Source organism: Episyrphus balteatus, chromosome 4 (assembly GCF_945859705.1).
Source record: "Episyrphus balteatus chromosome 4, idEpiBalt1.1, whole genome shotgun sequence".
Taxonomy (NCBI): Eukaryota; Metazoa; Arthropoda; class Insecta; order Diptera; family Syrphidae; genus Episyrphus; species Episyrphus balteatus.
In genome coordinates this window covers 59,727,413-59,739,177 of record NC_079137.1, presented here as the reverse complement: position 1 = coordinate 59,739,177, position 11,765 = coordinate 59,727,413, and the positions used below count along the sequence as shown (strand labels likewise).

At 31.1% G+C, this 11,765-nt stretch overlaps 1 protein-coding gene across 1 annotated transcript; it reads left to right on the top strand.

Moving 5' to 3' along the window:
- The first annotated feature begins 1,938 nt into the window (after window positions 1-1,938).
- Window positions 1,939-9,807, top strand: LOC129919041 (dynein axonemal assembly factor 10). The gene is made up of 2 exons (XM_055999847.1): window positions 1,939-2,347; window positions 8,894-9,807. The coding sequence occupies exons 1-2, from the start codon at window positions 2,073-2,075 to the stop codon at window positions 9,735-9,737; spliced, it is 1,119 nt and encodes a 372-aa protein (XP_055855822.1). The 5' UTR covers window positions 1,939-2,072; the 3' UTR covers window positions 9,738-9,807.
- Window positions 9,808-11,765: the final 1,958 nt, after the last annotated feature.

Genomic DNA, 11,765 nt, shown 5'->3' with positions numbered 1-11,765 from the left:
AATTGTTTGTGGGGTAATGTCTACTGGAAGAGTACTGGGCAAAGCTATAGCCTCGCTAAAATATTTCTCCGTTTTGTAAAAAAGCCTCCATAAGGGGGATTGTCTGTGAAGAATGGTCTTAGGGAAATTCGGTAATATGCGCCAAAATGATTTGCATTAGACTTGTCCTTCTTCTTACATAAACCAAAAAAATAGTTTGCATTAAGCCTTATAGGGTAAAGTTGCCTATTTGCGGCCGTCTCCAGTTTCCGGCCACCTTTCGGAAAATTGTTATTACTAGTGATTCATAGTAGGCTTCATTTCAAAATTTCGCTCTTATGCTGCTCTTTCATATAACTGAACATTATAAGAGCAAAATTTTGGAATAAAGCCTACGAAATCACTAGTTATAACGATTTTCCGAAAGGTGGCCGGAAACTGGAGACGGCCGCAAATAGGCAACTCTACCCTACAAGTTTAATATAGTTACTTGAGTTTTCAATCACCTAACTAGTGAGTTTTATAGGCAAGATGAATGAGGAGTGATTGGGGAAGATGCTCACGAAAGGCAACTGAAATTACTGAATGGAGTACAGTTCCATTGCATAATTGTTCCTCTTCGTCGTGATTGGGTACAACACTTTAATCTGGTGGAAAATCACCGTGTACACCAGGCACCAAAGTCATACTTTCATTTTGAACAGCTTACTTACTTACTTCCTTCTCAGCAAACGTAGAACTACAGAAAAAACCGGTGAAATATCGCTGGCTGAGATTTATAATGGTTTATATCTGCAGGGGTTTATTTATTTTTAAATTAAATTGTTTAATTTTGTATTTTTATTCTCCAAATGGAGCACAGAGAAAAAGTCGAAATCACAATTCAAAGATAATTGATTAACAAAGTACGGTTTTCCACTAAACTACCCTTCAAGCAAGAAAACGGAGTCCAGAAAAGACAGTCCGACCTCCGACCGAGAAAAGCGGGGTTGCACTCACACACTTGCAACTTTTTGTGTATGAACACAAAGTCTAAGAGAATCGTGGTGAAAACTGAGAAAAGGAAAAAAAGTAGACAGACATAGCCATATATATATAGCTCTTAAGAGCAAAAGCGTCATTTTGTTATTTTTTGTTGAAGTGTTTAGTCGCGTCGCGTCGTGTCTCGTGTCGTTGTTAATAAAATATAAGTATAAACAATTATATCAAACTATTAACAATATGGAAACAAAAAAAGGTATGTTGTATATATCGCTCAAAGTGTTTGGATTAAAGTGATGTGTTTCTGTTGTAGATGTAATCTCTAATGATGAAGAAAAAGGCAGAAGGTGAAACATGCGATTGGGCATCTAAAGAAACACCAACAACAGCAGCAACAACAAATAAAATAAAATGAAAAAAATGTATTGTATTTTATATTGTATATATTGTGAAAATTTCGTTTGCCAAAATTAAATAAAAAATAAAACAGTTTCAGTGAAAAAAAAAATAAATCTTGTTCTTTTTTTGGTCGCAAATGCGAAACGTCATCCCTTTTTTATTCCTCTTTGTGGTAGGTTTTCGCTGCTCCGACTCAGGTCCGCCTTCGGCTCCGTTTTCTCGGAATGGAGATTTTCACCACACCAATACATATGCAATCGACTTCGCGGTGATTATAATTTCCATACTAATTTGAGCCGCCTTCGGACCAGTTTCTGATCCGAAGTCGGACTCAGCTCCGCCTCAGGCGGAGCGGATTCGGACCGAGGTCGGACCTGTTTGCTTGAAGGGTACTGAGGTTTGGTTTGCAGGGTTGTATACAAAACACTTTGGTTTGGAAGAACCTTTAATTCACACAAGTATAAACAAACCCTCATAAAATCCACACAATCCACACATTTCGATTCTCGAAATTAAAATAAAAAAATATATGACATTTCTCTTGTGTTTTGACTTTTGATGTCAAAACAAAAAATTTCACAAAAATAAAAAAATATGCTTCTCTGCCGCATATCATAGCAACGCATTTTATTAATTTTAATTTTATTTTTCCGTTTAATCGATAAAACAATTTGCATTTAGTTTTTATCTAACAAATCAATCACACAGAAAAAATGAATAAACCACAAATCATTGAACACATTGCTCATTCTTTAAATTATACAATTTTCGATGTCAAATGGATTCCATGTTCGGCAAAATTTGTTGTTATTGGCTCCAAGCCAAATGGAACTGGAATTCTTGAAATATTTGAATTGAATGAAACCGATGTGGATCTAATTAAAACAATTGAAAAGAAGACATCATTTAAATGTGGCTCATTTGGTGCATCAAGTCTCAGGAATCGTCATTTAGCTGTTGGCGACTTCAGTGGACGACTTCAAGTGTTGTAAGTAGAATCGTCTCCAAAATCAATGAGACAAGTAAAATAGTAACATAAAATCCAAAAAATTTGCTTTTGGGATCAGAACAAAGGATCAAAAAAGTCAATAAAAAAAATTTAGGTGTAAAGGTGTTTTTTCGAAGAGACAGTTATACATTTAATTGGTCCCAAAAAGCCAATGATTCGTGCGACCCAGTCGTTCATTTTATTTAATTATATCTCAAGTTAGGTAAATATCCTATCATTTGGAAATAAGCGTTTATCATTCCTGTTTTTAAAAAAGGAGATAAATCCAATATAGTTAATTATAGACCCATATCTAAGCTGTCTTGTATTCCAAAAGTTTTTCAGCAAGTTGTTTGCGATAGCTTGGTTTTATACAGTAAAAGAATTTTATGCAATCAACAGCATGGCTTTATGCAAAAACGTTCGACTGTTACAAATTTACTTACTTTTTTACATAAGTGTTCAAATACGTTAGAAAGTAGACATGAACTTGACTGTAACTATACAGACTGCTCTAAGGCTTTTGACCAACTCTCCCACAAATCAAATTTAAATTTAAAACTTTAGGTTTTCCTTTAGGCTTCGTTAATTGGACTTCTTCATATCTTGAAAAAAGATCTTATAAAGTTTAAATAAGGCCTTCTCTAGCGTTGGTCAAAAAAATATCAAGATCCATATGTGACTCTTTCTCTCTACAATTCGCTGGTTGAGAATTATAGGGTTGTAATGTTGTATGTCAACTCACCTTACTTTTGAGAAAATCGATCTCAAAGTTTTTTAAGGCTGGTTTTTGGATAAAATAGTTACATAGCAGTAAAGTATTGATGCAATCTTATAAAGGACCCTACAAAAATAATAATAATAGAGTTTCCGCATACCATCCTGGCTAAGGCCAAGAGTACCCATCTTATAAATAAGATTGGGCTCTATTAGTCCCTACCACTAGAAGAGGTAATTAAAAACGAGATTAGTTAAAAAACTTTTAAATATACTATAAATTGTTAATATTTCATATACTTATGATCTTACGTGTATTATTTGTACTAGTTTATATCAATTTTAATAAATTCACACAATTTTTTTTTGAATGCATTTAAATTATTTTCACTCTTCACTCCACTTGGTAAGTTATTAAAATAGTTAATGCCATCATAGAAGACTGAACTTTGGGTATTACTTAACCTACAACGCTGTGGTCTGATGTTGGTAGCATTTCTCAAACTATAAGGCTGAACTGCGGACACTTCCACTAATCCGTCCGATAAATAATCCGGTAACATACCATTTCGTATTTTAAAAATTAAAATCATAGCGTCAAACGTCAATTTCTGCTTCACATTCATCCAACACAAGCATTCAAGTAAAACACGAATTGGAGTATATACATTCATTCTTAGGATTATTCTCATACCTTTATTTTGCAGTCTTTGAAGTCTTAGTTTCACGTCTGCATTCGAACCATATAATAAGGTTGAACAATAATTAAAGTGTGGCAAAATTATCGCGTTATAAATGAGAATCGCAGCATTGAATGTTAAGTGTTTACGTATTCTGCTTAAAAAATAAATTTTCTTTGAGATTTTTGCACATACATGACTAGCATGTTCTTTTAGATTCAACTTTCTATCTATGACACAACCCAAATACTTAATGCTTTCAACACAAATTAAAGACTCACTATCCATTTTCACATCAATATCTTCATTCATTCCAAACTTCATATATTTAGTTTTCGTTACATTCACTTTAAGCTTGTTCATTTTCAGCCATACATCAATTCTTTTTAAGTCATCATTCAATTTCTCACACATATCTTCACTATTTTTACCACAAATATAAATCAGACTATCATTCGCAAAAAGTTTCATGCTGCAATACTTCAAACATTTTTTGAAGTCATTTATATACAAAAGAAACAAGAACACTCCCAAAACAGAACCTTGCGGCACTCCCAAATTGTTTACTTTTGCATCCGATGTCACACCATTCACACTAGTTCTTTGACTTCTATTGGTAAGATAAGATTCAAACCATTTCCATTCACGATGACATACACCATATAAACGTAATTTGCTCAGTAATATTTGCCTATCAATCGTTTCAAACGCTCTTTTCAAATCAAGAAACACAGCCACTATCGAATGTCCACAGTCAATCTTCCTCTTCCAGTTCCACACAACACAATTAATCGTTGTTTCACATTAGTGTCCACTTCTAAATCCAGATTGTTCCTGTATCAACAGATTATTACATTCTAAATAATTTTGAAACTGTTCTGCAACAAATTTTTCTAATATTTTTTCACACAATGGCAACATATTTATTGGTCTGAATTCTTCACACTTGTTCGTATTATTCACTTTTTCAACAGGGATAATCAATGATTCTTTCCAACTTTCAGGAAATGTACCAGTCAACAGGGATGTATTTATTATTTTCATAAGTACCGGACCGATAATTTCAATCGACTGAAGAATCATATCTTTGTTTAGTCTACACATATCTTTCTTGTTATTTAATTTATTTATTAAAGTGTAAAGAGATCTTTCATAACAAAAACTGAAAGTAAAAACAGAATTTATATTTATATCAGGTGGGACAAAGGGAATATATGGTATCGAGGCATTTATTTCAAGAATACTATCAACAAAGTAATTATTAAACTTGTTCGCTATTTCACTGGATTGCATTGCAATTTCATCACCAAAACGTACAAAATCAATGTTGTTTGATTTTTTATTCTGCAAAACCATATTTTTCAAAATTTTCCACATTTCAATTTGATTACCCTCCTTAGCAGATATTTTGGAAATGATGTAGTCACTCTTTGCACTTCGAATTTCATTTTTATATTTATTACGTAGATTCTTGTACCTCAACCAATTTTCATTTGTTTTGTTTAAAACCGCTATTTTATAAGCTCTAATTTTTTCACTTTTTAATCTCTGTAGTTCTAAATTAAACCATTCACTGTCTTCAGATTGGGGACTTAGCTTTGTAACCGTAAACATTTCACAACATTTTTTAAGTTTTTCACTGAAAGTATATGACAAATCATTCAAGTCATTTTTTAAAAATACATTCTGAAAACATTCTTCGTTAAGACATGAATCAAAATGTTCTTTTGTGTATCGTAAAACCTTATACTCGCTTCTTTTAATTTCCGGTTTCTTTTTAATTTGCAGTTCAATAGTTATAGTTTCATGATCCGTAATTTTATCAACTGCATGTATCGCATATTTAACTCTTGACTTCAGATCATTATTTGTAATAACGTAGTCTATTAAAGTAGATGATTGATAAGTTATTCTGGTCGGTTGTTTAACAATCTGATCATAAAAATCATAAAAACACTAAAAAAACAATAATGTCACCACAAAAAAGGATTCCATGAGCATTTTTAAAAAATGACATAGAACCTTTCTATGAAAAAGTTTGTAAAAAAAATTGAAAAAGGTTCTATGTTCAACATAGAACCTATTATAGTTATAAAGAGCTTACATATAATAAATGGATTTTATATGAAAAGAAGTGACTTTATCTTAAAATAGGATTGAATTAAATTTTATTTTATTCAAGTTTTGCACAAAACAGTCAAATTCTTTTTTAAATAACAGAAAAAAATACCACAAATCACGTTGTTGCATTTATAGAAAAATTCCTGCTTTTGTTGAATTAGGTATACAGAAAAAAGACATGCTAAAAACAATTAGAATTTGTATTAAATCAATCGGATTTTTGCATGTTTTTTTTCCAAAAAGACAGTCGTCTTAAAACAATCATCTACGGTGCAAAATGTTTGCCAAAAAAAACAATGAAAGTTTGTTTAATATTTTAATTTTAATAAGAATGAACATAAAATGAATATGCAAAATCATTTCAATCTTAGCAGGTATCTACACCTAAATTTTCTTAAGAAGAAAATTCTTGTTAAAATTAAGTTCACTTCGATTTTAACAAAGTTTAAACAAATTTTACTTATTTTTATTAGAAATCTTATTAATAGAAATAAACTAATATAATTGTAAAGATGAATAACGAAGAGTTCACTTCGATTAGTAGAGTAAAATCTTGACCTGTGAAAAAAAAACTCAGTTTTAAAACTAAATACAACTAAAAATTAGTTAATTTTTTGATTTGTATTTTTGTTTTTTGGGTACTAAGGTGAAAGCTGAATCTCGTTTGCAGTTGCTTTATATCCTAGTATATCTTGCCATCAAATTTTGGTTTGTCCGAAGGTAGGTACCTTTTTGGTACTTTTTGAGTTTTGAATTTTTTTTGTTTTTGTTTGTTGCGTTTCTTAAACTTTTGGTTTATTAATACGAACTATGAAATTCCCAACCTCGATTATGAAAAAAAAAAGTTTTCAAAAAATCACTTCCAATTCTTGGCACACAAAAAACATTACTCTAATTTAATTATGATGTAAGAATATCTAGGTTAGGTAGCCCGAATGAATTATTGCAAAAGTTAATGTTGGATAGTGCATATTTTGGTTTAAAGAGTACAGAAAATAAGATACAAAAATTCTTTGCTGTTTAGCAAAAGCCCTGGAGTGAAATCCGCTAACTTGATAGTCGATAGTTGATGGTCAAAAACGACGAATTATGGAGCAAAATCGTCGTTTTTGACTGTGAACTATTGACTATTAAGTTAATAGTTTATACCCCTATTGTTCAATACCAGCAAAAACATCAAAAGATCTTTTATTTTTACTTTAGTTAAAAAAAAGATCATTTCCATAAGATTTCATTTTGAAAAATTTGCTCAAAAAAGTTCTAATCAGTAAAAGGGTTCTATGTTGCAATTTTATATGTATATATATTATTATATTAATACATTTATGTGAAATCATGAAAGTTGTATGTCTTTTTCACCTGTAACGTCGCCATTAATTTTTTTTCTAATTTTTTTTTAATTTTATCCGAAAGCCGTTGAAATTGCGAAAATTTTGGTGTATAAAACTCATTTTTTGTATTTTGTATGAAATACACCCTTATAATTCTCGGCCAGCGAATTGTTTAGTAAAAATGACATAATCTTCATTCACCAATTTATCACAGGCGTAATTGATGCACCAAATTTACTTAATTTTATTAGTTTTAACTATCGAGGGGGTGCTTATAGCCTCCGATGCTTGGATTTAATGAATATTTTACCACACCGAATAAATTATGGATTGCATGAACCTTTAACACGCATGTGAAAACTTTTAAATCTAAATTCAAACCATTTGGATTTAAACTTTAATAAAAATAGATTAAATACTGTCTTAAAACTATTTATTTTGTTTGTATTTCTTTAATGTATGTTTCATTTTATTTTGAATTCACATGTTTTTCTCTAAGTGTACGTTTTTTGTGGTTATTATTTAAGTGAGGAGCCGGATAATACAGTTTTGTGTTGGCAAATGTTCGCAAGACGGTGCTTGCTATAAGCGCTCTTCGGCTATGATCTGATAGTGTAAAGCTCTTTATTCTTGCTTTGTATCCCAAATTCAATGTGTTTACCAAATTTCCTTAGCGTGGCCCATCATTTTTTTATTTTAAGGTAGCAAGCCTTAGTTTTTTCCTTATCTTTTTCACATATTTGTGTGTAATTTTTAATTATATGGAAATAAATAATAATAATAATAAATTTTTGTTTTCACTCAAAAAAAAACATCCTTTTAACCATGATATTCTTATTGAATCTTTTTAGATTCTTGTTTTTATTCTGAAAAGTAACATTATTGCTGAATTTCAATAGGGTACCACTATTATTACTTACTTTTTCCAATATACCCACATTTTCTCTACACTTAAAAAAATAAATTTATAGACTTATTTTATTCTTAAATTTCCATGACAAAGACAACGTCTTTAATAAATTTCTTAAGGGTACCTTTTATACCATTGATTTTATCGGACTTATCGCGGCTTTTCCTTATTTTCCAAAACTGCTTAGATTATTGGTTTCTGTTTTAAATGAAACATTCGTACCAATTTTTTGTGCCTCTAGTTCCGAATTTCATCATTTCTTAAAAAAAAAAACACTCTTTCACTTTTGTAAACTCTGTTAATTCTTAGTTCTTATAACAAACATAACTTTTTCAACGAGTTTTAAAAAACAAAATTTATGTCAGCTGGGTATGATACCTTTCTCACACATAACTCAACCCATAAAAAAACACCCTTTCACCAAAAATATTTTTAAGAACTTTATGAATCCCTTGTCCCTGTGTTATCTAAAACCTTCATCCCGAATTTCATCATTGTATCATGTTTTTCACATGGGTTTCCATAATATTTTACCTGTTAGAGTCAAAAAACAAAAAGCCTTGTTTTTAATCGGAAATAACTTTTCTTAGAGCAATCGTATTGACTTTATTTGTATGTCTTAGATTCAGCATAAAAAAATACCTTAAAAACATATAGACTTTTTTGATCCATGGTTCTGATTTCAAAAGCAAATTTTTGCCAAGTTTCATGAGTGTAACAATTTTTGTTTTTAATGCCTATTTTACCTGTACTACAATTGAAAATTACATAACTGACTTTTTTTCAGAGATTTGGAAAGGCCAGAAGTTCCAGTGTACAATGTGGAAGCTCACAAAAGCATCATCAATTCATTGGATGCCATTGGTGGCAAACAAGTTGATTGTGGAGCTCCTGAAATCGTTACAGGAAGTCGAGATGGGTCGGTGAAAGTATGGGATATTCGTCAAGGTAGTGCCCCGGTTATTGATATGACTCCAGATCCTTCAGAAGGTGACGGAACACCACAAACCCGTGATTGCTGGGCTGTGGCTTTTGGGGATTCATATAACAATGAAGACCGCATTGTAGCAGCTGGCTACGATAATGGAGATTTGAAGCTCTTCGATTTAAGAGCTTTAGCTGTTCGCTGGGAAACAACCGAAAAGAATGGAATAGTTTCAATTGAATTTGATAGAAAAGACATCCCAATGAATAAAATGGTTTTGACCACCCTCGAGGGTGGTTTGATTGTCTACGATATGCGCACTCAACACAAAGATAAGGGATTTGCTTGCGTTTCAGAGAAAAACGCAGGCAGATCAGTTGGATCGAATGGTATTATTAGTGGACCAAAGTCGACTGTTTGGAGTGTCAAGCATTTACCACAGAATCGAGATGTATTTCTTACTTGTGGAGGCACTGGATCGATTCGTCTGTGGGAATATGAGTATCCTGATAAACGTCGTAAAGACGCTGGAGATGGACATGATATGGGTGTAGCTGGGAATATTGGAATGCTTAATGCTACAACCATATCCAGTCAACCAGTACATTGTTTTGATTGGAATCCGGATAAGATTGGACTGGCTGTTTGTGGATCTTTTGATCAGACTGTGCGGGTATTGGTTACTACCAAAATGAATTTGCTTTAATTGTTTGAAATTTGTTTTCTCCTTAATTTTTTTGTTTAGAATCTGAAATATATTTATTTTATGTAATGAAGAGAGGATTTACTTTATTTCAGGGTGGCAGGGTTTCCCTCCTGCATATCTCTAAGAGAAATAACTTCAAGATCAGTTTCGCAAAAAAAAAATAAAGGGCCAAACAAAAAAATATATTAACTTTGCGATTTTTGAATTGAATTAAAGAAAAAACTATTTATATCAAACGGTGTTGGCGATATAAATGAAAAATTAAACAAGAAATTTGATTCTTTAATTTTACTTGCCATACAGTTACTATAGAGCAAGTTTGGGACTCGTAAAATAACGTTTCAAACTTGGTATAGATAAGTTTTGGATGATTCCCCAATAGGGAATATGAAATTTATTTTTCACACCAAAATGAATGGAACCGAAATGGAAATGGCTGTTTATTTTTAATGGCTCTAACGATTTCGTTTAAAAAACCTACTTTGGCAAAAATAAAGTCCTACTTTTGATATAAAAAAAATACCTTCTTTCCGGTAAGTTGTTTAACCAATTTGAACGCAATTTTTGTAAACGTTTAAATTACTTAAATTTAAAATTTAAGAAAAATTTTCCAAAAAATTAATTTTGAATTAATGAATTTTCTTTAAATTTTCAGCACTATTCTGCTATTCGATTCACTTGAAAGTCTAAAATAACATGCGTTTAAATGGCGGTTAAAATTAAATTTGTACAAAAAAATTTATCTGAGGATTACTAAAATAGACAGAATCAACGTCTTGCTATCGAAAGACTTAAGTTTATCGAAGATAATTCGACGTGGTTCATGAATTAAATGTTTCGATTCACGTGAATAGCAGAATAGGGCTGTTTGTTTCAATGTGTGGATCTCTTCAGATGGGTAGATATTTAGTTCAAAATCGTTTTTGAAAAAAAAAAAAATAATATCTTATATGGAGGGCTCAGAGCTGAAGTTAACCAAGTCACATAAAGTAAATTCGGAGATATAACGAGTAAGTAAATACGTTTCCATTGAATCTTATAATGACTACTTTTTTTTTGGAACAAATGACAATTTGAAACGAAAGACTTTTGGATCAAACTAATGAAAGACGTTAGTAAAGTCAAACCTTGCGCAGGTTTCGGCACTAGATTTGGATTCTTTTTTTTTAACTTGATCGCGTTTCAGCTGCTGTGAAAAGTCTTCCTGTATTTTTGAAATTTGAATTTTCAAAAAGAAAATTCTTTTTTAATACAAAAAATTAGATTTTGAAAATTTTTATTCATATTTGAAGCTACATAAAAGCGTTTATTGAAAATTGAAAGTGGTTTGGGAGAAAATCTGGAAATTAGAAAAATGTTTCTATGGGAGCTACCGTTAGTATAATCATTTTAAAAACTCTTCGTCAAAATCTAGACCTGTTTTAATAAGTGCCTACTTAATAAGTGAGTTTTTTTTATCAAAATTCTTATTTTGAGAAAGTTAAACTTTTCCAATATACACTTCACGTCACTTGAATAGAAACAACAATTTTTTTTTAGAAAACACCGATTGGCGCTTCTGTGAGGTAACTTAGTAGATTTTTGGTTTTGCATTTTCAAAGAGGAATTTTTAATAAACAATGTTGTAAAAACAAAAAACCCAAAACAGAAACCGTATGGCTACTAGTTGCGTTTTTTCGCATTACTTCACAAAAAACAGTGTTTTTTTTTGCGTCACATGAATAGAAACAAGCTCTTAAATTAGATAAAAATGATGAAAAATCATGGACAATACTAATTTTTGTAAAGCAGTCTTAAACTTTGACATTATTTGCACATTATAACCAATTATGGGCTACGAGCTACCATTATGCATCACAGAAAATGCATAAATAGAATTAAACATTGAAAATGCACTTGTACTGTACACAATCGTGGACCTAATTGGAGAAAGTGACTATAGTGTTTGGTAACTTCTTACAAATTAAGAAAATGACATTTTCTACAATTTAAGGTTTGAATAAGTGAAATAAACTTTCGTTTTCATTC